The sequence below is a fragment of the Eubalaena glacialis genome, chromosome 11, assembly GCF_028564815.1.
Source record: "Eubalaena glacialis isolate mEubGla1 chromosome 11, mEubGla1.1.hap2.+ XY, whole genome shotgun sequence".
NCBI lineage: Eukaryota > Metazoa > Chordata > Mammalia > Artiodactyla > Balaenidae > Eubalaena > Eubalaena glacialis.
The window spans coordinates 6,822,877-6,848,296 of NC_083726.1; the positions used below are offsets into that span (position 1 = coordinate 6,822,877).

General features: G+C 56.8%; 2 protein-coding genes across 6 annotated transcripts; one reads left to right on the plus strand and one right to left on the minus strand.

The window, feature by feature from the left end:
* Positions 1 to 1,037: 1,037 nt before the first annotated feature.
* Positions 1,038 to 9,747, plus strand: RRP7A (ribosomal RNA processing 7 homolog A). Its single transcript, XM_061204163.1, has 7 exons — positions 1,038 to 1,110; positions 2,752 to 2,894; positions 5,079 to 5,204; positions 5,945 to 6,062; positions 6,376 to 6,473; positions 6,799 to 6,997; positions 8,091 to 9,747. The coding sequence occupies exons 1-7, from the start codon at positions 1,038 to 1,040 to the stop codon at positions 8,174 to 8,176; spliced, it is 843 nt and encodes a 280-aa protein (XP_061060146.1). The 3' UTR covers positions 8,177 to 9,747.
* On the minus strand, positions 8,562 to 24,899 carry SERHL2 (serine hydrolase like 2). 5 transcript variants are annotated; one of them, XM_061204160.1, is made up of 12 exons: positions 24,808 to 24,899; positions 23,859 to 24,008; positions 23,632 to 23,745; positions 23,210 to 23,251; positions 22,766 to 22,785; positions 22,239 to 22,313; positions 20,658 to 20,767; positions 20,189 to 20,268; positions 14,380 to 14,450; positions 11,905 to 11,987; positions 9,954 to 10,050; positions 8,562 to 9,023 (listed from the first exon to the last, which is right to left on the minus strand). In XM_061204160.1, the coding sequence occupies exons 1-12, from the start codon at positions 24,809 to 24,811 to the stop codon at positions 8,904 to 8,906; spliced, it is 966 nt and encodes a 321-aa protein (XP_061060143.1). In that variant the 5' UTR covers positions 24,812 to 24,899; the 3' UTR covers positions 8,562 to 8,903. The 5 variants fall into 5 exon arrangements, with proteins under 5 accessions (XP_061060143.1, XP_061060145.1, XP_061060142.1 ...); XM_061204162.1 differs by having other exon boundaries at positions 14,380 to 14,414; positions 24,802 to 24,899; XM_061204159.1 differs by having other exon boundaries at positions 24,802 to 24,899.
* Positions 24,900 to 25,420: the final 521 nt, after the last annotated feature.

Below are 25,420 nucleotides of genomic sequence, written 5' to 3' on the forward strand. Positions count from 1 at the left end.
TTATTGTGATGGTGTCCTAAACAACCCTGCTGCTGCCCTTGCCCCCCACAGTCTAACTGTAATACAGTGACTCCTCTCTGCTCAAAATCCCACAGTGGCCCCCATCACACTCAGAGTAACAGTTAAAGTGCTTCCAGTGGCCTACCTGATCCTACCTGACCCACCAAGCTCCCTGCCCCCTGACTGATTCTTCCTCTGGCTCACTGTGCTCTCCGCTATTTCTCTACCACACCAGGTAGGCTCCAGCCTCAGGGCCCCTCGCCAGTTCCCTCTGCCCAGAATCTCTTCACCTGAACGCCCTGCTCCCCCACCTCCTTCAGTATTTTGTTCAAATGTCAGTTCAATGAGGGCTTCGTCTTATTTAAAATGACAACACCTTCCCTCACCACACTCCCCGCACTTTGCACTGATGCGTATGCTTTATACGTTGCTTCTTTAGATGTTTACTGGTTTCTTTTTTATTATTATTATTTTTCAAGTTATTTGTTTATTTTTGGCTGCGCCGGGTCTTCGTTGCGGCACGCGGGATCTTTAGTTGTGACATGCATGCGGGATCTAGTTCCCCGACCAGGGATTGAACCTGGGCCTGCTGCATTGAGAGCGCAGAGTTTTACTCACTGAGCCACCAGAGAAGTCCCTGTGGTCATAGTTTCTTTCCCTCGTTAGGAAATAAACTCTGGGAAGGCTCTATTTTATTTCACCCCTGTATCTCCAGCGCTGAGGACAGTGCCAGGAGTATTCACTGCTATTTGTGGAATGGATGAATGAATGAACGGAAAGTAGAGGTCGCACCCGTGAGCGGCCCAGCTCTACGCCATTTACCCCCACATTCACGCGCGGACTTTATTCCGAGCAAATGAAGGTGGCGCCCTGGGAGGACTGCGGGAGGGAGCGGGCTGGGGGGGCGGGGAGTAGGGGCCGGGATAGGCGGGCCTGGAACCGAGGGGCGGGGCCCCCAGGCGGCGCCGTCGTCACGGAAACGGCTCCCTGAGCCGAACTACAACTCCCAGCGGCCCCCGCGGCTTCCGGTTGGCAAGATGGTGGCGCGCCGGAGGAAGCGTGCGGCGCGGGACTCTGAGAAGGGGATTCTGAGCCCGCCGGGTTACTCAGGTGAGGGGCTGCGGGACGCGGGGCCGGGGGACGGCCAGGCTTCGTCGGGAGGAGGCTCGGGGTCGGCAGTGGCTCGGGGCCCCCAGGAGCAGCCACACAGTTGGACATGAGCCCCTGAAGGTTGTGAGGCCCGGGGCCCCCCAAGACCCACGCGGCGCCCTGTTCCCATCTGGCTCCACTCGCCCGGGACGAGCCTAGTTTGGCCAACGCTTCCCTTGAGTGGAGCCACCTCTGTCTACACTCTCCCAGGGCGAACCCGCGTCCGTCTACACTCTCCGCCTGAGGTCCGCCCATCCGCTTACCAGCTCCCCTTTGCAGTTCCTAGTCCAGCCCCCTCAGCGCTCACCTGGCCTGTGCCCTCCGCACTGGTTCTCCTGCCTTCTGTTTTCCACCCAGGAGCCAGAATGTTCTTTCTAAAGTCAGATTTAAAGCAGATCTTGCCTCACACGCCCATACCCACTGAATTCCCTCCAGTGGCTAAAGTTAGCACCTAAAACAAAATCCAGACTTCCCACCATTGACCTGCGTGGCCCCGCATGGCCTGGCTCCAGCTAACCTACAGCTCTGTCTTTCTGTTCCTCTGAGGCAACAAGCTTTACACCCTCCGCGTTTTTGTACTTACTGGGACTTCTTCCTCAGACAGCTCTGCGCTGTTAACACGGCTTCCTGTCATTCTGGTCTAGGCTTTAATGTTTCTTCCTCAAAGAGGTGGTCCCGATCGATGGCCTGTCCTAAGGCTTCTGCCACCCATCACCCTGCACTACTTCACTCTGTGTGTTTCCTTCCTATTTGATACGACCTTGTTACATGCTTACTTGTTGTCCTTTTCTCCCTTCACCCTGTGAGCTTCCTGAGTGCAGGGATTGCAACTGTATCCTCACTGTGCTCTGAAGAAGGTGGTGAGAAAAGCAGAACAGTCTTTAGCTTGATGAGGATTAAAGTTTATGGGAATGCCAGCGATGATCTTGATCATCACACGAGGGTCTTCCCTGGTGGTCCAGTGGTTAGGACTCCGTGCTTCCACTGCAGGGGGCACGGGTTCGATCCCTGGTCGGGGAACTAAGATCCCGCATGCCATGGTGTGGCCAAAAAAAAAAAAAAAAAAAAAAATCACACAAATAGAGACATAGAGACCGTGAGAGAAGTTAGGAAGGCACAGAGCAGGTGGCTCTAACCTGGCATGTGAGGCTCTCCTGAGGAAGTGAAGTGAAAACCTGAAGAATGGGTGGAAGGACGAGGGTTGATGTTTCAGGAAGGGGAGAGCATGTGTGAGGCCCTGGCTTATTGGAGGAACAGAGAGGAGGCCAGAGGGGCCAGCATGTGGTGTGGAGGGGGGAGGGTGGGGTGAGAAGAGGCTGCAGAGGTGGCCACGGTAAGGATTTGGCTGTTTACCCCAAGAGCAGCGGAGTTTGAACTTCTCTCCTTTCGCATCCTGTTCACATTCTCTCTCCCACAAGCTTGGGAGCCCTTTCTGGGCAGATTATCTGTTCACCCTCCCAGCCTGCATAACACCCTGCGCAGGCCTTGCCTAGGGGAAGGGCTCAGTGAAGGATGGATGGACAGACAGACACACAGGACTAGAAAGGGACAGCCTGAACCTGACTTTCATGCTGTCCCTCCCCGCCCCCATTTTCCTTCCAGCCATTCCCATCAAATTCTCTGAAAAGCAGCAGTCTTCTCATTACCTCTATGTGAGAGAGCACAAAGTTCGAGAAGGCACCAAGTCTTCCTGGCCTCAGAAACGGACCCTTTTTGTCCTCAATGTGCCCCCATACTGCACAGAGGTAAACTGGTGTCTGGGAGGGAACCTGAGGCTGGGGCGGGGGCTCCAGGCAGAGCTGGGCTCCTTCGGGCCCCCCACCAAGTCCTTAGTGGTGCAGTGGAAAACAGCTAACTGAAGCCCTGAGGGGTGGTATCTGTAAGGCTGCCTCTCTTGTGACAGGAGATTGGCCTTTTAAAGGTGTGTTGTAAAAAATATAATTCTCTAGGGAACCCAGAGCTTTTTATGCGTTACCCAGAATTGTTTGAGTTATGTGTTTTTTTCCCGATTATAAAATTGATACATGTCCATTGCAGGTACTGTTAATAATACAGCTGAAATGTTCTGTCGCTTAAAGCGATCGATGCGTAACTGTCTCTGTCTACCATAATTCCATACGAAGACAGAGACACATGTTCTCAAACATTTTTCTTGAGTATTGTGAAAGTTGTGCCAACTACTTGTGTGACATCTGACAACATAATCATTGTCCTTTTTTAAAAAAAATTGAGGGACGGGACTTCCCTGGTGGTCCAGTGGTTAAGACTCCGTGCTCCCAATGCAGGGGGCCCAAGTTCGATCTCTGGTTGGGGAACTAGATCCCACATGCCGCAACTAAGAGTCTGCATGCCACAACGAAGATCCCTCGTGCCGCAGCTAAGACCCAGCACAGCCAAATAAATAAATAAATGTTAAAAAAAAATAAAAATCTGATACATGTCCATAGTAAAAAATAGGAAAAGTAGAAGAAAATAAAATTACCTCTGAGTCTACTATGCAGACATGTCTGTTAATTTTTTTTCACAAAAGCTGTTAAATTTAGTATTTCATTAATTTACAGAAGAGAAACTAAGGGAATTGCTGGATTTTCGATGTTTTTTTTCAGAAAAGAAATACTAATTTCTAAAAGATTCCTCTACAGTTAAAGAGAAAAAGAAACAGTGAGAGGAGAGGGTGTCATTTTTAACCTTTACTGAAGACTAGTGTATGTATGGAGAAGGGCCTGGACCCAAGTGTAGCACTCACTGCATTTCACAAACTGAGCAAACCTGTGTCATCAGTACCCAGGTCGAGAAACAGAACATCACCTGCACCCCCAGAAATCCCGTCATGCCCCTCCCCACCACCAAGGATAACCAGCAGCATCCTGATTCCAACGGAGTAGATTTAACTCTTTTTTTTTTTTTTTTTTTTTGGCTGTGCCTCACGGCATGTGGGATCTTAGTTCCCCAACCAGGGATTGAACCTGTGCCCCCTGCAGTGGAAGCATGGAGCCCTAATCACTAGACAGCCAGGGAATTCCCAGATTTAACTCTTTTTAAATGGCTGATTCAGGTAGTAAAACTTAGTTGGTTGTCTTATAAAATCAGAGTACTCAGAATAAAACTAAAAATGTCCCCACCTCTTCTTGTAATAATTTTTTTTAAAAAGTTGAGAACCCACTCCTACTTTACGGATCATTCACTTTTTTTTTTTTTTTAATTTATTTATTTTATTATTTATTTATTTTTGGCTGCGTTGGGTCTTTGTTGCTGTGCGCAGGCTTTCTCTAGTTGCGGCGAGCGGGGGTTACTCTTCATTGCGGTGCGCGGGCTTCTCATTGCGGTGGCTTCTCTTGTTGCGGAGCACGGGCTCCAGGCACGCGGGCTTCAGTAGTTGTGGCTCGCGGGCTCTAGAGCACAGGCTCAGTAGTTGTGGTGCACAGGCTTAGTTGCTCCACGGCATGTGGGATCTTCCTGGACCAGTGCTCGAACCTGTGTCCCCTGCATTGGCAGGCGGATTCTTAACCACTGCACCACCAGGGAAGTCCCGGATCATTCACTGTCAAACGGAGAAATCCCTTTCAGGAACAGACCAAGTGTACCCTGGGCACGTGCTTCTAGCAGGGTCCTGTCATAAAGCCAAAAATCTTATACCTGAATTTTGTCTCACCTCTGTTTCCTCCCTCCCGAGTCCCCGGCCAGTGGACTTTTTACCCACAGCTTTGAACATGAAAATTCACAAGGTTGCTGTCTGGGGCCGTGGGGGGCCGGGGTTGTGACCTCTGTGTTGAGGAGGTGGTGGCTTGCCCAGGCCCTCTGTGCACGCCCCCAGGTTGGACTCCGAGACCTTCTGGGCCCCGGTCCCCTGGCAGTGCTGCCCAGGGCGGAGGGAGGCTCCAGAAAGGCCCTGTAGCCGCTCATACTGTGCTTCTCTCCGGCCACGGCAGGAGTGCCTGTCCCGCCTGCTGTCGCCCTGTGGCCCTGTCCAGTCGGTGGAGTTACAGGAGAAGCCGGATCTTGCTGAGAGCCCAAAGGAGCCAAAGTCAAAGTTCTTTCACCCCAAGCCAGTTCCTGTAAGCCTCCAGTACTGGGGTCTGCTTGAATGATGGTGTGGGTCGGGCTAGGGCAGTGTCCCCAGTGCGTAAGGGGAAGGTGGCGTTGGGGGCGGCAGTGGGACTTTCAAGCGTTTCCTGTGCTCAGGCCAGTCCTGGCCTGTGTGGTCTAGGAGGGCTGTCAGGTAAACAGCTTCCACTCCTTTCCCAGATTTGCCGTGTCCTTTAGCTTCCTGTCTGGCTCTTTCCATTGTCCCGGGTGAAAGCTCAGAGGCATCTCTGCTCACTGCCCGAGGGGCCTCCCTGAGCCACCCCCTGCGTCCCGCATTGAGGTCGATTCTTCCTGAGGCTTGGTGGCCTGGGCCTCGTTTCCCTGTGTGTCTTGAGTCCACACCTCCTCCTGTTTAGTGGAGTTTGAACTAGTGAGCGCCCCATCTGTCTGTCCACTCCTGGCCCAGGGAGACACGCGCTTCACTGAGTCCCTCCCACACCTGGAACAAAGGCCCTGAGTGTCTCACCTCTCCCTGGTGAAGAGGTGGGATCGGGTCATTTTTAGCAGAAGTTGCATAACTAGGAGTGTGGCCGCCCCATCCCTGGATTAGAACAACCTCCTGGTTACCTTCACGTTCAGGAACAGCCCAGCACATCTCCCCCGGCCCCGCAACAAGTCAGGCTGAGGGCAGGGGGGAGCCTTTGGGCCAGGCCTGGGATGGCTGGGAGGATGGGAAGGCTCCCGGCACTGACATCTCTCCTCCTCCCAGGGCTTCCAGGTGGCCTACGTGGTGTTCCAGAAGCCACGTGGGGTGTCAGCTGCCTTGGCCCTGAAGGGCCCTCTGCTGGTCTCGACAGAGAGTCACCCTGTGAAGAGCGGCATTCACAGTCAGTACCTCGGGTGCCAGCGGGTGCCTCCTTCCTGGGCCCGGGGTCGGGGAGGGGAGCTTTGTGGGCTGGCGTCTGCCGTGTCCCCTCGCCCTCAGAGCAGGTGTGGGAGGCTTGAGCTTGGCACTCGGGGTGGGCGTAGGTGAGGGCCCAGCTTGCCACCACTAGGCTCTTCCTCACCCCCCAAACCCTGGCCCACGAGTCTCCATCCCTGCGGCCTGTGTGAGAAGATCACGACTGGCCTGCCAGGTCCTGGGCGGGGCCCCGAGGGGCGGGCCTGGAATCCCGTGTCTCTCGCTCCCTCCTCCCTCAGAGTGGATCAGAGACTATGCAGACTCGGTGCCGGACCCTGAGGCCCTGAGGGTCGAGGTGGACACGTTCATGGAGACGTACGACGAGAAGATGGCTGAGGTGGGGCTTCCGCACTGGCGGCTGGTGGAGTCCAGGCTCCTCTCTCTCTGCTGAGTCCTGGGCCTCCTGGCTGGGTAACATCTAGTCTCGGAATGGTCTCTAGGGAACGGACGGTCGAGGGTGGAGGAGGAGGCAGCGTCGGCACGTCTGCCCTCCGCCCTTCCCCCACACTCAGCCGCTCTCGCTGTGCCGCGGCGCCAGGGCGGTGCCGGTGCCAGGGTGGTCCTGGGCACGGGAGGGAGAGCGGAGAGGAGGAGGTGAGGTGCTCCTGGGCTGCAGGGCGGCTCCCAGGCACCTGCCCGTCACAGGGCCACGTTCTTTGCAGGAGGAGGCTAAGGCCAAGGAGGAGGAAGGGGTCCCCGACGAGGAGGGCTGGGTGAAGGTGACCCGCCGCGGCCGGCGGCCGGTGCTCCCAAGGACGGAGGCGGCCAGCCTGCGGGTGCTGGAGAGGGAGAAGCGGAAGCGTGCACGCAAGGAGCTGCTCAACTTCTACGCCTGGCAGCACCGCGAGACCAAGATGGAGCGTAAGGGCGCGCCCCAGGCCCCTGACCTTCGGCCCCCTGCCCTGGGCGCCCGGGCTGTGGACGCGGTCTTGTGGCCGCTCTGCCAGCCCTGGCCAGACACGGAGCTCCTGACAGCAGGCGCTAGGCCTGCGGGAGGGTAGGGCGTTCTTGGGCGCAGACTTCCCAACAGGCTCTGGGGTTAGGGTCCCAGCCTGGCAGCGTCCCCGTGTCGTGGGCTCCCTGTTGCTCCCAAGGCAGCTGCGGGTGTCTCTGGGTATTGAGGCTGCACAGGCACCTGGAATGTAGGCCCCACTTCCAGGCCCCCGTCAGTCTCCGGCAAGGGGGCGGCCTGCGGGGAGAGCGCCTGGGGGGAGCCCCTGACCACCTGTGGCTGCTCTCGGTGGCAGTGACGCTGAGCTCGCGGCCCGGGCCGCCTGGTCTCCTGCTGGCAGGACGGCTTCCCCGTGGACCCGGGAGAGGGTCCTGGCCTTGCACGGGGGAGGCCCTGGACACACCGCGCTCTCACCTGCCTCACTGCTCCTGCCCACACCCTGCCCACCCACTTCCGCTCCTTCGCTCCGCGCTCCTCTGGACCCGCCTGACAGGGGCCTCCACCAGCCTCCCCTGCCTTGGGCTCAAAACCCCACACCCGGTGCCCCGACCCGGTCACTCGGTGACCAGAGTCGCCGCGTGAATTCTGTGGCAGTCTCGGGGTGGCGGCCCCTTATTGCTGACGCGCGCCCCAGCCTGATAGCTGCCGTGAGGAGGGGCTGGGAGAGGTGTCCCGGGACCTTCTTCCTTCACCTTGGGGGGGCGTTGGAGGCGGGGTGGTAAGGGGGCAAGTGCCCTTTTGCTTTCTCTGCTTTCTCTTTGACCTGGTGAGTTTTCCGTCTGAAACCTCGGGCGTGCCTTCCGCTCCACTTCAGCCTCTGCCCTCCGACTGGGCTGCAGTCCGGTTCCGGTTCCGGTTCCCACCGCAGAGGCGACGGGGGCGCCGTGCTGAGCGCCCCCAGCGGGGAGTGGGGACTGAGGGAGGGGCGGCTGTCCTCGCGAGTGGGGGGCAGCTCCCGCCGGGCCTGATCCCGGCCCTGTCTCCTCCCCCCTCTCGCCCCAGATCTCGCGCAGCTGCGCAAGAAGTTCCAGGAGGACAAGCAGAGGATCGAGCTGATGCGGGCCCAGCGCAAGTTCCGACCCTACTGAGCCTCACCCGCCCGCGGGCCCAGTGGAGAGGGGTGGTGACTGGGTGGCAGTGCGCGGCCAGTGAGGACACAGGGCCTGCAATACTCATCTCAGTGGCCGTGCCCAGGCTGAGGGGCCACGCGTCAGCCCCAGAGATCTGAGCCCACGTGATGTGGGGTGCAGGACAGTGTCACCCCTTGGTTCCTGTGCTTCGGCAGTCCTGGGGCCCGGCGCATAGGACTTGGACTCCGGAAGCCACTGGCCCAGGAAGTGGCTCCTTCTCTGTCCTGGACTCTGTCCCCAGCCTGTCTCTGGACTCTCCTCTCAGGGCTAAGTGTCTGCTGTGTTCTCCCCTTCCTCCTAACGGAAAAGCCCCCGCGTGCAGTGAGACAGCCTCAAAAGCAGAGAAAATACAAGAACATTTTATTTTTCATCCAGCTGGGTGGCAAGAGAAGGCTACAAAAGGCCGGGGGGCCTATCCCAGCCCCTCCCTCTGCCTGCTACCCAGTCACAAAACAGGTAACTCCCACACCCAGACACCGTATCCCCCTTGAAGTCACAGATGTTAGAGTCAGAATCTTGTATCCCCTCTGCACACCGCCCCCCCCACCCCCAGCTCTGCCACAGGATTCTCTTTCCGGCCATGCTGGTCCTCACGACCAGGGGGCCCTGTCCCCACCACGCCTGGCCTGGGCTTGGGAGCTGGGAGTCCGGGGCTGAGCAGACGTCTGTAGCCCCAGGCCCAGGGCTACAGCTGGGCTCGGATCCTCTCCTTGCTCAGTAAAAAGGAGCTGATGACACCAGCCATGTGCTGGGGTTGGTTCATGTGGACGTAGTGGTTGCCGGGGACTTGCACGTACTGGAACCTCTGGGGAAGGGAGGGGACACGTGGTGAGGTGACCCAGTGGCGGACTCCGTGGGCCCCTCCGGCGCAGTGGGGCTTTCCCATGGCCTGCTGCCTCCCAGGGCTTCCAAGCGTCCCCCACAGGAGCCTTGGCAGTGGCTGCCCCGCGGCCTCGCGGGCCCCCGTCAGTCACAGCACCCCCTGGGGGGAGTCAGGGCCTGGCTCAAAGCCAGTGAGAAAGGCCTGTCTGGGAGGGAAGAGCCCACACCCTGGGGTTCTAGGCCATTCTAAGCTGAAGTTGTAGAGCCAGGCCGGGGAGGGGGCTGGTAGTCGGGGCTGCTGCTGGCTCTGATCGTCATATAAGGTCCACTTGCAAAAAGAATAGACCATCAGCCTTTCAAACTCGCCCTTGCCCGGGAGACAGGCCGACAAGGCAGGGAAGCACTGCAGTTGGCCGGCCAGCCATATGGGCTTCCCTCTTGTGACACCGCCAAGTCGTCTGCACAGGCCCCAGGGTCAGGTGTTTGTGGTGGATGATGGTCATAAAATGCCAGGTGCTCCCAGGAACCCAGGCAAAGGGCAACGTCACAGCACACGTCCCAGCCCTCCAACTTGGAGGCCAGCACCCACTGATGGGACTGGTCATCTGTTCCCGTGTGGGACCCTAGGAAATTGTGACAGTGCTGAGTTGGGTGTGGCCCAGGGAATATGTGAGGACAATAAAAGCGGGAGATTCTGCCAATGAAAAGTCTGCTTTCTGTGCTGATTTATATGTGACCCCAGGTCTCCAGGGACCACAGCAGGGAGTGAGGCCTGGTAGCTCCTGGGGGTCACCTGGTAGACCTGGGGCCAGACCAGGCGTCCCAGTGCAAGAAAAGAGATGGGTGAGGTGGAGCCCGGGGCTGCCTGGCAGCCCTTCCTGAGCTCCAGCTGCCCTGAGCCCTACGTACCCACCTCTTTCAGGACGGATCTCAGTGAGTTGGTCACGAATAGCATGAGCTCCATGTTGGCATCATTCTCTCTCCTCACATCATAATACCCTTGGGTTGCTCTGGGAAACGAGAAGACAGGTTCACCTGGGACCACCTCTTGCATGCTCTCCCCCAGCCCTGGGCTCCAGGTTCTGAGACCGAGACCGGCCTGGGCGTCCCTCTGATCTTCCCACAGCTGGGTCCCTTCGAGCCCAGGTTTAATTCAGGACTGAGTTATTCAGTCCCCGCAGGCACTCACAGCTCACTGAGGCCTGCACAGGTGAAGCAATTCAGGTTTATCTCGGGGGACCCGGCCATGGTCACAGCCACTGAACGGCAGAGCTGGGATCTGAACAGGCTCAGAGTCCATGCGTTCTCTTTCTCTTTTTTAGCAGCTTTATGGAGATAATGTCACCCATTTAAAGTGTACAATTCCATGGATTTTGGTATATTCAGAGTTGTGCAACCATCACCACCGTCAATTTTAGAACATAATTGATCACCTCAACAACAACAAAAAGTCCCGCACCTACAGTTTCCACATAGAGCTCCCAGTCTTACACAACCACTGATCGGCCTTGTCTCTCTCTGTTTCCCTATTTGGACTTCCATGTGAATGGACTCATATGCTACCTAGACTTTTGTGACTGGCTTCTTTCAATTAGCCTAATGTTTTCAAGGTCCATCCATGTCATAGTGTGTATCAGTGCTTCATTCCATTTGTCACTGAAAAATAGTCCGTTGTATGGATGGAGCATATTTTGCTTATCTGTCCATTGATGGACATTTGGGTTGCCTCCAACACTCTATTCATTCTATTATGAAGGATGCTGCTGTGTATCATCAGTACAAGCTGTTGTGTGCACAGATGCTGGAAACACACCTAGGAGTGGAACTGCTGGGTCATGGTAATTTAATGGCTTGAGAAACTGTCAGACTTTTCCAAAGCGGCTGCACCATTTTACAATACCAGGGACTTCCCTGGTGGCGCAGTGATTAAGAATCTGCCTGCCAATGCAGGGGACATGGGTTTGAGGCCTGGTCCGGGAAGATTCCACATGCAACTAAGCCCGTGCGCCACAACTAGTGAGCCCGCGCCCCACAACTACTGAAGCCCGCATGCCCTAGAGCCCCCGCGCCGCAACTACTGAAGCCCGCGCACCTAGAGCCCGTGCTCTGCAACGAGAAGCCACCGCAATGAGAAGCCCACGCACTGCAACAGAGTAGCCCCCGCTCGCCACAACTACAGGAAGCCCGCGTGCAGCAACGAAGACCCAACACAGCCATTAAAAAAAGTTTACAATCCTACAGCAGCGTGCAAGGGTTCTAGTTTCTCTGCATCCTCACCAACACTTGTTATCTCACTTTTAGAGTCCAGCCATCCTAGGGGTGTGCAGTGTATCTCACTGTGGTCTGGATTTGCCCCTATTGAGTCCATGCCTTCTAAACCCCTGTGCTCGGCAGATGTGTCCCTGGAAGTCACAGTTCCTGCCAGTCCAGGATGGCTGCAGTGGAGTGGGTGGTGGCACCTAAGCCACACCAAAGGATGTTCACTGTGCTGTGGCACCCAGAGGCAGTGGATGGCTTCTGGCTAGCAGGTGGGGGAGGGGAGGACCGCAGACAGAGGAACAGTGCAGGCCTGGGGATGTCAGGGGCCCGGGGTGGCTGGAGGACTGGGGAGGGCAAGGGCCAGACTCCAGTGTCTGCCAGTCTCTCTGCCCTACCTGGGCGTGCCCCCCACAGATACACCTGCTGAAAAGTGCAGTGCAGTCCTTTACCATCCCCAGCTGCCCAAGCCCTCCCACTGCCTTGCCTTCCTTCCACACACCAGCGGCCGGGGGGCTGCCCAAGAAAGATGGCGGCGAGGTCTCACACCAGGAGACCTGGAGATTCCTGGCACTCACGTCTCTCTGGGGCGCTTGGTTCAGACTTACTTGATGAGCAGGACGCGGGCCTGCAGCTTCCTGATGGAATGCACAAACAGCTCCCTGCTGATGAAATTGAAGTAATACTCTGGCTGCAGAGACAAAACCCCAGTGAATTCTCACCACAAGGCCCTGGCACTGCCGGGGGCAGAAACCGGTCTCTCTTGGGAGCAGTGGGGGCCCCTTCGGCCACCTAACCAGCACCAAGCCCACTGCCCAACCGTATCACTGCCTCAACAGAGGGCTTTAACTCCCTCAGGCCAGAGACTTCCCCCCTCCACCTCCAAATCTTTCTCCCTCTTTCTGGGCTCATGGCTGCCCAGCTAGACAACATGTCCCAGACTCCCCTCAGCCAGGTGTGGCCATGCAAGTAAATGCAGACAAGTGACCTGGGCTACTTCTGGGCTTAGGTTTGGGACTGAGGCGTGGCCCCTCCACACCTCCTTTCCTGGTCCACGGGCTGCCCTGTAACGCTGCCCAGCCAGCCTGGGCTCTGGACTCTTGGCAAGCAGAGCCCACTTACCTCCACCGACCGTTTCCATGAGAAAGAAATCTGCTTAAGCCACAGTGCAGAAAGAGTGCACCTTGGTGTCCCCGCAGCCGCTGCTGGCCTCCATCACAGCCCTGACCTCCCTGTCTTATGACCATTTAAGAGGTCTAGGTCTATACTGTCCACACGGTAACCATCAGCCATCTGTGGCTACTGAGTGCTTGAAATGGGGCTAGTCCAGCCTGAGACACGCTGTAGGTGTAAACTGCACACTGGATTTCGAAGACTTAGTATGAGAAAACAATGTCAAATATCTCAATTTTTTATGTTGATTACATGGCTGAAGTGGTAACACCTTGGATACACTGAGTTAGAAAATATTATTAAAGTTGATTTCACCTGTTTCTTTTCACTCTTTTCATATGGCCACTAGAAGACGTGACGTTAACACGAGCTCACATTATACTTCTATTGGACTGTGCCGCTCTGGGCCAAGAACCCTCTGAGGGCAGAAGCTCTCAGGATTTTCTCTGTGTTCACAGCTCTCGGCACAGGCACGACAGAGGCGAGGTTCAGTGAGCGTGTACTCAGTGCGTTAATTCAAGAGACCTCCCATACGGACTGACTGTTGCATTGTGCTACAGCATCGTGATGAAGCTACGATTCCTGTGAAGACACAGGCACACAGCTACCTGGTCAGCCACTCAGTGTCCTTGCTCTGCCCTAAGCCCTCCCAGCCACCTCCTGCTCCTCGGGCCTCAGTGACCTCAGGTGCTTTTCCAGAAACAGAGGCTCCCCTATCAACCACGAGGCCCGGTGAATGAGCACTTACTGATGACCCAGACACGTCACACGTTATCTCCTCCCTAAAGGATCAGAAACGCTAAGTCCCTGTGTCACAGTCAACAGCCAACAGGAGGCGGTGCCAGGACTCAGCTCAGGCGTGAACTGCCCCTCACCCCCTCCTACCCCAGCTTCTCAGCCTCGTTATTTTTTTTTTTAATTAATTAATTTATTTATTTTTGGCTGCATTGGGTCTTCGTTGCTGCACGCAGGCTTTCTCTAGTTGCAGCGAGCGGGAGCTACTCTTCGTTGTGGTGCACGGGCTTCTCATTGTGGTGGCTTCTCTTGCTGCAGAGCACGGGCTCTAAGCGTGCAGGCTTCAGTTGTGGCACGTGGGCTCAGTAGTTGTGGCTCGCGGGCTCTAGAGGGCAGGCTCAGTAGTTGTGGCACACGGACTTAGTTGCTCTGCGGCATGTGGGATCTTCCTGGACCAGGGCTCAAACCCGTGTCCCCTGCATTGGCAGGCGGATTCTTAACCACTGCGCCGCCAGGGAAGTCCCTCTGGCTTCTTTTTTCTCTTCCTCTCCATCTCTCCTTTGACCTCCTTTTCCTAGTCCACTTCCATCCTCTGATCTGTATTTTTCTTTTGTAATTCAAGTATAACTTACAGAGAAGTCCACAGACCTGGGTGTCAGCCCATCATGGCCTTTGACATACGGATGCGGCCATGCAACCATGACCCGGATGAAGGCCTGGAACCCCTCAGCACCCAGCAGGCTCCCTTCAGGGGTTTTCTCCAAGGGCACCCCCCTAGATCAATTTTGCCACTTTTTGAACTTCATATACATAGAATCATTGTGTTCTTTTTTGGTTTGGGCTTCTTTTGCTCTGTAAATGTGTTTTTTTTCATTCCTGTGTGGTGTTCCATTGTATAAATGTATAACAGTTTATGCATTCTATTGTTGATGGACATTTGGGTGATTTCTACTTTGGGGCTATGATGAATAAAGCTGCCAGGAATGTTCTCATACATGTCTTTTGGAGCACACAGCACACATTGTTGCCGGGTATATATCTAGGATTGGGATTACTGGGCACAGAATTTACATATAGCATAAATATCATGCTATGTATATTTTACTACCATTAAAATAGAAAAAGAAAGAAGCTGACAGGCACACTGTGAAGGGTGGGAAGACAGTAGCACTCACCCTAGTGATCCTCCGATCTCTGTTCAGCAACAGACCTGGAAGGAAGCATGGAGACATGGCCTCAGCGCCGCCTGTCAGGGAGGGGGGGGACTCAGCTCGGTTCCCCTGGGACCCTGGGCCCGTGCAGCCGGGGCTCATTTCTTCAGCCTGGACCTGCGGGGACCACCCGCAACATCCTCTTGGGGTTCAGCCAGAGCACAGTTTGCCCACAGCTACCCTGCCACGGACAGCAACGCCCACGCAGGTGCCTCCCCGGCCGTCCCAGAGGGCGGCACAGAATGACGGCGGTGGGACAATTACCCACTCGGCATCGTAGTCTCATCTCTGAGAAACTTAAAATGTTCACTCGGATTTTTAAGCACCAGGAAGTGCCCAAGAGCTAAGGATCGCATCATCACTTGTTGGAGAGAAATCGAGCCACAAAAGAAAGGCTGGAGGGGTTGAGAGGCCTGGGTGGTCCCAGCTCCAGCTGGGTTCTCTGCCACGGTCCCAGTGGGGGCAACTTGGCCTCACCTAGGGGGGATGGACACCCAGCAATTCCCGCCTGGGTAATGTCTCCTCAAGAAAGGGCTGCCAGGGGACTTCCCTGGTGGTTTAGTGGATAAGACTCCGTGCTCCCAATGCAAGGGGCCCGGGTTCGATCCCTGGTCGGGGAACTAGATCCCGCATGCCTGCCACAACCAAGAGTCTGCATGCCGCAACTAAGAGTCCACATACGGCAACTAAGAAGCCCGTGTGCCACAACGAAACTCCCACGTGCCGCAACTAAGACCCGGCGCAGCATGCATGCATAAATACTAAAAAAAAAAAAAAGGGCTGCAGGGTCTCAGGGAGGTCACAGAATCTCAGACCCTGGAGGCTGCCTGATGTGAGCAGTGCAGGGAGAAGGGGAGACGATACGGTGACGTGGGTCACCCCAGGAGAACGTGCCGGCCAGGAGAAGCAAGGCTGCTCCCTCCTCCCTACACACTTTTGCTCAAATGCCACCGTCCCAGCCAGGCCTCCTGGACCTCCCCTTTACACCCACAAACATCTTACCGGAGACCCTCCATCCCCCGCTGATTTATTTCTCTCCATAACTCCCAGCACTTTCTTTCTTTCTTTAATATTTATTTATTTGGCTGCATCGGGTCTCAGTTGCTGCACCTGGGATCTTCATTGTGGCGTGCAGGCTTCTCTCTAGTTGTGACTCACGGGCTACAGAGCACGTGGGCTCAGTAGTTGTGGCGCAGGCTTAGCTGCCCCGTGGCATGTAGGATATTAGTTCCCCGACGAGGGATCAAACCCGCGTCCCCTGCATTGGAAGGTGGATTCTTAACCACTGGACCACCAGGGAAGTCCCTCCCGGCACTTTCTAATGCACTCTTATCATTTACCCTCTGCTAGATCATAGCTTCCAGGACAACAAGGGGTTTGGTCTCTTTTTTATTCACAGCTGTTTTTGTTTTTTGGGTTTTTAAAAATTTATTTATTTAATTTATTTATTTTTGGCTGCGTTGGGTCTTCGTTGCTGTGCGCGGGCTTTCTCTAGCTGCGGCGAGCGGGGGCTACCCTGTTGTTTCGGTGCCTTCTCTTGTTGTGGAGCACAGGCACTAGGCGCGTGGGATCCAGTAGTTGTGGCACGTGGACTCAGTAGTTATGGCTCGCGGGCTCTAGAGTGCAGGCTCAGTAGTTACGGCGCACGGGCCTAGTTGCTCCATGGCATGTGGGATCTTCCCGGGCCAGGGCTCGAACCCGTGTCCCCTTCATTGGCAGGCGGATTCTTAACCACTGCGCCACCAGGGAAGCCCCACAGCTAATTGTTGATAGAGGTTCCTAGGCATCTGTGACTCAAAATACTTAGAAGGACCATGTCGTTGGAAGGTTTTCTGGTTTCCGCACTACTAGATCATCTCAGCCTGATCAAACCGAGGCTGAGGCTTCATGGGCTGCCTTCAGTTCTGGCCACAACCTCCCTGCACAGATGACTGGCCCTGCTGCATGTGCAGGACCAGGAGTGACCCCTGGGTCCCCCCGCCCCCAGGCTCACTGCCCTCCTCCTTCCTCCAGGCCTGGGTTTCAGGTGCTGAGAGGATGTGAAAAGACTTAAAAAGGGGGTTTTCTTGGGGGTGGGGTGACCCCCAAGGTATTGGGGACCCCCATCGTGCTGTCTTCTCTGCCCTGAGAATTGCTCCTCCCTGTGGTCAAGTCCTCCAGCTCTTTTCAAGCCTCGCTTCCACCTGACACATCCTGACATGCCCCAGGCACTCCCGCAGCCGGCTGCTTTTCTGTCTGCCTCTCCTGTGACAATGACCTTTGTGAGGGCAGGAATGGTGTTTCTCAGACCAGCGGGCCAGCGCAGATGTCACTTAAATAAGGAGTCCAGGGGCTTCCCCTGGTGGCGCAGTGGTTAAGAATCCGCCTGCCAATGCAGGGGACACGGGTTTGAGCCCTGGTCCCAGAAGATCCCACATGCCATGGAGCAACTAAGCCCGTGCACCACAACTACTGAGCCTGCGCTCTAGAGCCCGCGAGCCACAACTACTGAAGCCCGCGCGCCTAGAGCCCGTGCTCCGCAACAAGAGAAGCCACCACAATGAGAAGCCCGCGCACCGCAACAAAGAGTAGCCCCCGCTCGCCGCAACTAGAGAAAGCCCGCGTGCAGCAACGAAGACACAACGCAGCCAAAAATTAATAAATAATTACATAATTTAAAAAAATAAAATGGTTTTGAATGCAGGAGATATTGTCAGGACCATAGACTCCCCGCTTCCCTGCCAACAGTTAGGGACTGTGACACTGTGATATAACAAAACATATATTTTAGTCCTGGTCCTTGGCTCCTAGCCAGAGCTCCTAAAAACTGCGTAATTTCCTAAAGTGGTGAAAGTGCAAGGAGCATCTTTTGGCCTAACATTTGGTCTCTGACACAGAGCTCCTAAATCCCTTGGAATTTCCTGGGCGATAGGAGTGTCTTTTGTTCTAATGAGGTGACCCTTGGTGGGTTCTTGATGGCTTCAGGATGGGGGCTGGTCACCAGAAAGATCAAGCCATGATTAGGAGCGTGGAACTTCCAGCCCCAGCCCGGCCCTTCGGGGAAGGGAGAGCGGCTAGAGCCTGGGTTAACCATCATTCACGCCTATGTGATAAAGCCCCCATAAAAATCTCGGAGTTTGGAGAGCCTCTGTGTTGGTGGACGCCGGGAGGTATCAGGATGGTGGCTGCACCACCCGCTTCCTCTGCTGGGACCTGCCAAGGTCACGGACTCACCCGCAGAGGCTGGGCATAGTGGGTGCAGCGCCCGCTCGCACACAGCAGGGTCTCCGCGCAGCTGTTCTTGCCTATGGAGAAGGCAGAACGTGCTGCCAGGTGTTCCCATTTTTCAAAAGAAACCGGAAATCTCCATTTTTACATAAACTCTCTCTTTTCTAAATATGAGCAACCTATTCAAAGTCCCCTTCGTGCCAAACTGTTGTGTTTAAACTGTGCCAGTCAAAAGAAATCATGCCCGCAGCCCCAGGGCAGCCCAGCCTGTGACAGGGTCTGAGCACCCCCACGGTGGGCCGGCTGCAGGGTGTGGACACTGACAACGGACAGTCCTTGGTCATTAACCCCACCCGGAGCTGGACCTTCCCTCCTTCGCGCTAACACGCTGACCTCATTTCTCGAAGGTCTGGGCCAGGGCTGTGATGGGAACGCAGATAAGAGATAGATAAAATAGGAGCTGGCCTCCCTCCTCGCCCTGGCTCACCGCCTCCCGTTTCTCCCACAAGCCTGATCCAGCTCGCGCACCAAGCCCTTCCTGGCAGCTCATCTGCATCATGGGGTTCAGAAGTCACCTTCTCCACGAGGCCAACCCAGGCCCTTCTACTGAACATCCTGACCCCCTTACCCGCTGTTTTTTCCAAAGCGCTCTCACCTCACACTCTGTGAAGACATGGGGAGAGGGTCACACACGAGCCAAGGAACACCTGAGGCCACCAGAAGCCAGGAGAGAGGCATGGACAGCCTGTCACAGCCCTGCCAACGCTCTGGCCTTGGCTTCTGGCCTCTAAAACTGTGAGACAGTAAATGTCTGCTGTTGAAGCTGCCCCATCTGTGGGACTTTGTAACGGCAGCCCTAGGGAAGGAATTCAGAGTTGGGGGGTACGGGGTTGGATGATGGAGGTGTGTGCTGCTCCAGAACGGAATGGGGGCTGTCAGAGGCTCTGGGGCCTGAGGGAAAGGTCTCAGGAGGAGCCTGGAACGCCGGCTCCCCCACTGTCACCCTGCCCACTTGGGTCTGGGAGGCTGCTTGGTCTTCTTTTAGGTTCACCCCGGGCCTCAAAGGGCCACACTGCTGCGGAGGGGCTGGGCCCGACACAACGATCCAGCCGCCTGCCCACTGCCCACCCCTCCCACCTCCTCTCCCCACTCCCTTGACAAGTGCCTCAGCGGATGTCTGCTCACTGTTTCATGTGACCCTGGGCTGGCCAAATCGGCTTCCCGGGCCAGGTGCACGTCTAATGCTGGATTAGCCCACTTCTGCACGGGGGCCCCTCTGGCCCACCATCTGTGCCAGCACATCACGGAACCTGGGGCCCAAGGCCCTCTGCCCTCGACCTCCCTCCTCCATGACGGATTTGCAGGGAGGGGCAGACAAAGGCTCAGAGACGGTAACCAAGACAGGATCGGGTCTCCAACCCCCTTAGGTATATTCCACTTGACCTAATGGTGTGTTGGCAACTTCTGAGAAATATTACAACACAGCAGGGACTTCCCCAGCAGTCCAGTGGTTAAGACTCCGCGCTGCCACTGCAGGGGGCACGAGTTCGATCCCTGGTTGGGGAACTAAAATCCTGCATGCCACGTGGTGCGGCCAAAAAAAAAAAAAAAATTACAGCACAGCAGACCTCTGGCTTCTTTTGAGCAGCTAGAAATTCTGGCCACAGGAGACCCGAGTTCCCACGTGATAGCCACTGGGAGCCGCCCTCCTGCAGGACACGCGGTCTCAGTGCCACGATCCCCACCGCTTCTCACGGCCCCACTCCCAGCAGCCGGGATAATTTCACAACTTCTTCAGCTCCCACAGGCATCTGGGGTTTTGACCCCTGCCTCGTTTGGTTCTTTATAAACTGAAGTCACCTAAGAAGACCAGGGAGTCTGACGGTGGGAAGGAGCTTGCCCACAATCTCTGAGTTCCTGGGGCAGTCACGGCCAGCAAGGGCACTTGTGGATGGCGCCCCCTGGAGTTGTGTTAGCCGGGTACTGGGCCACCAGGAGAGGACGGGTGTCTGTTCTGGTCCACCATGCTCCTGCAGCCTCGCAAGGGGCTGGGCACAGAGCGGACTCCGAGTAAAAGGTTTCCTGAATGAATATGTTGGGAAATAAAGTGTAGAAAACACAGGCCTGATGCTGCCCTGAAGCCAAGGTACCCCGAACTCCACTTCTCCATTCTGAAAACCATCTTCAAAGTCGCTTGCCCCATGGGAGTCCTCAAAGCCTAGCCTCGGACACCAGGCGCCCACCACACAGGATCAGCAGGGCAGGGCTGTGCTGTACCCCTACATTTAGTCCCAAGACCCCTGACCAAGCTCCCCACAGGACGTGGCTTTCCAGGATAGGCAGTAGCCGTCTGACCTGGCACAAGCCGCTTGGCCCTTCCGAGCCTCAGTTCCTCCTGCTTTAAATGGGATGAAAATAGGGCAGTAGGAGCACTAAATGAGATACTTTTTGTAAAGCACTGAGTATCGTGCCTGGGCCAGAGCAAGCAGCCATAAAGCTTAGCCATCATCATTCCTCAGTAAGAACAGTGCCAATAAGCAACGGCCTTGGACAGCAAGTCCCTTACCTGTGGCCACCTGTGTGGTTCCTCTCTGCAGGAGGAGTTTCGCACACTCGTCTCCCACATGACTGTTGTTCTTCAGGAACCTGGGGGAGACAAGGAGACCACTGGATGCCTTGGGGCAGGGGAGGCCAGATGAAAGGAGAGGAGGGCAGGGAAAAGGCTACCCCACTAGGACACAGGCCTGTACCGATGGGGATGTTCTCATCAGTGGGGTGTGTGTGTGTGTGGAGAGGGGGGCAGAGAACATGCGGAGGGGTGGGGTGAAGGGCATGGCTACAGAGTGGGGAGAATGCAGGTAAAGCCCCAGCTGGGGCGGCTAAGGAGTGCCAGGTGAGCACAGAGAGAAGCAGGCTTGCTGTGGATTTGCGAGTAGGAGAAGGAAGCTTCCTCCGTGCCCCAGAGATTTCCTCCCTCCGTGGTCCAGAGCTCCCCCAGGCCTCTGACGCTACCGGTCTCACCCGCCGGCACCCACCCCTGCAGCATCTCCTCTGGGCTGACCACTTGCGAGGGCTTCTTGGAGGCCTCCACCTGCAGCATGTGCTCTATGGCTCTCCGCTTGTAGGTCAGCATGTTCTCCAGTTCCTAAGGATTCGTGGGTTCTGCTGGGTGGGCAGGGCGGGGCTCCCAGCTGCACGCACACAAAGGGGTCTGCTCCCTCGCCCAGCCCCACCCTCCATCCTCAGCAGCCCCTCAGCTGCACACCCGCCTAGCCCAAGATGCATTCTGACCCAGGGGGCGGGGGCATGGGATCAGTCCCTGCTAGTTAGCCCTGTGACCGCCTCAGTCACAGCCAGCCCAGCCCTGCCTGCAGCCCGGGACAGCTGGAGGGACCAGGTTGAAGATGGAGGGGAAAGGAAATCTCTGCCAACTGCTATGCAAAGGTGCACTATCGGGGTCCCTAAGTCACGGACCATCCAGGGTTGGCAACTTCACCTGTTTTAATTAACGCCATCACTCCATATGATGGAGAGGAGATGGCAGAGGGGGTACAGTTCGGGGGGCTTCCAGTGTACCATTTCCAGCCCAGTTCACTCTCAGAACGGCCTGGCCTTGTCCACGGTCCACTGCCTGGAGCGGCAGTGGCAAGTGACACTTCCATCCACCCCGGGAGTGCAGGAGACAGGGAGGGCCAGTCACCAGAACCCCCAGGAGGAAGCCCACAGGGGCACTGTGTGTGTCAACTCAGTGGGTGAAACCGGTAAAGAAGAACGAGTGACAGCCACCGCTGTCTCGGTGAATCCTCACAGTAACCTACGAGCTCTCTGCTCACGCAACGCCCGTTTATTGGGCACTTACTATGTGCCGGGATTGGGCAGGTGGTGGTAAAGAGACAGCTATGGTTCTTGCCCTTATGGAACTTGTGGTCATTTTATGGACAAGAAAACTGAAACTGATGAAGGACCTGTGTGAGGCTGAGCCCTCGGGAACAGAATGACCACCTGTCAGAGCTGGACGGCACCTCCACAATCCTCTACTCCAACCTCCTCATTTTACAGGTGAGGAAACTGAGGCCCAGAGAGGCAAAGTGACCTGCCTAGGGTCACAGAGCAGGGAAACGGCAGAGCCAGCACTCAGATGCAGAGACAGCACTGGTTGTTGTCACTGGCGGTGGTGGTGGCGGCGAGAGGGGTCAGCGCTTTTCCCGCTGGTCCACACTCAGGTCTACTGTGTGCAGTTGTGCGTGTGCACAGCTCACAGGCACCTGCCTGAGCGCGAGTGCAGGCGGGTCCACCCAGCCGTGCGCCCCCAGAGCTTCCTCCACCCGCTGCTTCTACCCTCTCTCACCCCTGCCGCCTCGTGACCCAGCTGGCATTCTGCAGACTCCAGGCCACACACAGGGTTCCCAAGGATGACTCAGGCCCGCACACCCTGTTCCTTGCCCACTCCTAGGGTGTAAGTAGCATAACCCTGTCCTCTGGGGGGGCCCCTGAGGCCCCTTGTCTACCCTCTGCCACCTCCTTCCGCCCCACTGAGGAAGGCAGGGCTGAGGGCGCTACCTGGGACCAGACCCAGGTTTCCCCAGAGACAGCACGCATGAAAGCCCTGTCCTTACGTTAGTTTCCAGGATAAATGGCGAGGATTCCAGCAAGACAAGTTTATCCACCATCTCGGGGAAGATACAGGAAAACTATAATGTGACACAAGAGGGGAAAAATGAAGGGGAGAGTAGGCAGGGAAAAGGGCTCACACTTTCCTGCGGGGACACCGGTGTTTTAGGCTGGGGAAAGGGTGCTCCCAAGAGGCCAGCAAGAATCTCCTATCCCTTCAGGGCACCTTTCCCTCCCCTACTCCCACAGTCTGCATCCAGCATCAAGCTCCTGACCCTGGTGATGGCTGGACTCCAGGGCTCTCTGTGACAGAGGAGATGGGCAATGTTGGAACACTTAACTCCGTCAGGAATGTCCTCACAACAGTGATTATCATGGGACCTACAAAGGAAGCTGGCTCAGTCACTAAAACGCTGCCTGAAACTCCTGATGTGAGGAGGCACTTCCCCTTCCAGGTAACTTCCCCTTCGTCCTCCTGCTCTCCCCACCCCACCTGGAGCAGGAACAGAGATGGTCACTGTAATCTACTCACCATTCCACCCACAGTGCCACCTGCGGGGACAAAAGAGTAGTTGGCTGATATTCCCCAGCTCTCAAAGTCCTTCAAAAACTCCTTCCCAGGGGTCGAGCCACCCCCGAGCCAGGGGCCAAGCTCCTGTCTCCCACCAGCAGGCTGGGCTCTGCATTCACTATCAAACTTGAGGCTCCCTCTCTGGGGTTACGGGGTCCCTGCATCAGACCTGACCCTGTTTCCCTCGTCAAATCCAGAGACTGCTATCTATGGGGCCACGTGTCCCTTGGGGAGCTACCTGAGGCCAGAGGGCATGGTGCCCAAGGGTCAATGCCTGATGAACCCCCTCCATCTCTCCTTGCAGTTCCAGAAGTGCAGGGGAAAGGTACCTGTGTACCAACTCCCCTCCCTTCCTCACAGCCCCACAGCCCAAGACCAGTCAGGTCTTGGCCAAAGTGTACTCACCAAAACTGTGGCCCAGGAGGGAAAAACGGTTCCATTTCAGGGCTGAAAACACACGGAGCCAGGTCTGGATGGGCCCAGCCTCCCCGCACCCTCTGTCCTGCAGTCGCTGTGCTCTGGAAATCCCTCCCCAGCATCTGGGATGCCCCACTCAGGAAACCCACTTAAAGGGGCCCCAGTTCCACAGCAGGGGTGGAACTCGCAGGGGGAAGCGAGCTCTTCTTGCCAGCTCTCTCCAGCTTTCCCAAAGTCACCGGTGAATTCCTGGCAGAACTGGGGCCAAACCCCAAGTCACGCCCAGGCCAGCGTTGCTTCCTGGCCACCACACCCAACTCCAAGGATGAGGGCATGTCCCAGAGCACACCCCCCCACACACACACCCACAACACACAGAGACGAACATACAGGCTCTGTCTCTTACTCACCTGCTGCGACCCTGCGGACCTCACACACAAAGTTTTGGTGGTCATACGGGAAACCTGGGCTATAATGGGATGACAGCCCATGACCCCCGAAATCCATGGCAACGTAATAAAAGTCTGAGACAGAGGGAAAGGGTAGGGGAAGGCGTCTAGGTCAGCCACCTCCCCTTCCTGATTCTCCCGCAGTCCCGCTGCCTCACCCCTTGGCTTCCATTCAGCTGCACGCCCACCTTTTGGGAGAAGAGGGATGATTCTGTCAAAGGAGTTGGCATTGTCCAGCCACCCGTGGAGGCAGAGAACTGGGGGGCTCTGATGGGAGCCCCAGGCTTTGGCAGCAATGTGGCCCCAGGGCACAGCGAGCTTCAGCTCTGAGATTAGACCTGAAACACAGAGTGACCCTTCATGGAGCCTGCACTTCCGGAGCCCCTCATCCACACCCAATGTGTCCAGAGCATCGGCACTACCCAGGGGGCTCAGCTGCCTGCGCTGCCCCCGGGAGTTATGGGGAGAGAGCCAGATAAGGAAAGCTAAGCTGGGTCCACTGGGTGAGGAAAACCTTGGGAGGGCTTCACAGAACTTTCTAGAATAGGTTGGGGGGTTGGCTAGGCCTGGGCTCTGCCACTTGCTGGCTGTGTGACCCTGAGAAAGTTACTAAAACCTCTCAACTCTCAGTTTCCTTTTCTGTCCCTTCGCAAACCCAGAAACTGAGGCACAGGGAGGTGCAGGCCATTCTCCAGCTCACACAGAGAGAATGAGGTGGAGCGAGGATTTAGCGCGGGCGGCACGACCCCAGACCCCAGTCCCGACCGCCGGGCACTACACTGTCTCCGGCCTGCTCAAGTCAGGGCTGCTTCCTCCGTCGCCCAGGGCTGACCTTTTCACCCTTCAGGCTCTCCAGGCCGGGCCTGAGACCTGCCTGCCCCCAGACGCCCGCGAGCTTGCTTCTCTAACTTGGGGCTCCCGGAACCCTGGGAGGTCAAGTGCGGCCAGGTCCCCGCCCCCCCGCCGGTGTGGCTCGGCCTGCTCCACAGGCTGCTGACGCAGGACTTGCTACCGCCAGGAGGGCGGCGCGCCCCCTCTCCTCCGCGGTCCCAAGTAAGTGGGTGGGCGGATGGAAGCGCACACGTGGCCTCTCCCATCACACTCCGGTCTAGGGGGCCCCGGACTGGGGACCTTCACCCATCGCTCGCGTCCCGCGGTCTCAAAGCGGCCGTCTCTCCATCCAGCTAAGTCGCGCCGGAGCCTAGGGACGCCAGAGTTCCGGGTTACGCCCTTCAGCGGCCAGCCCCGCCCCGCCCCGCCCCGCCCCGCCCCGCCCCGCCCGCAGGACTTCCGGCGGGCTGGCTGGATCCCGATGGTGGTGGGACCTGACCCTCAGCTCCCGCCCGCCGCCTGCACGGGGAAAGCCGTCCGCGCCCGCCCGGCGCAGGCTGTGAGCCGAGCGGCTGGGGAACCCGGGGGCTGTGGCCAAACGACCTTCAAAATCTCGGGCTACACCCGGGGCCGCGTCGCAGGGAGCGGAGCCGGCCCTGCTTGACACGTGGGTGGTGGAACCGCGACCCTTGGACAGTCCACATGGCCACCCCTGCCCCTGTGCGGGACCAGGAGCTGGCGAAGGCCCAGGAGCTGCCCCAGCGAGCGGGGCACCCCGTGGGTCCTCACTGACCAGCACCGTAGGGCTAAAGGTGGGGTGACTCTTTATTTAGTGGTTTAATGTCCTCCTGGAAGGCCGGGCTGCGTCCACCGTGTTCTCAATGAGCCAGCCTTAATAGTTGTTGTACGAGTGAAGGAA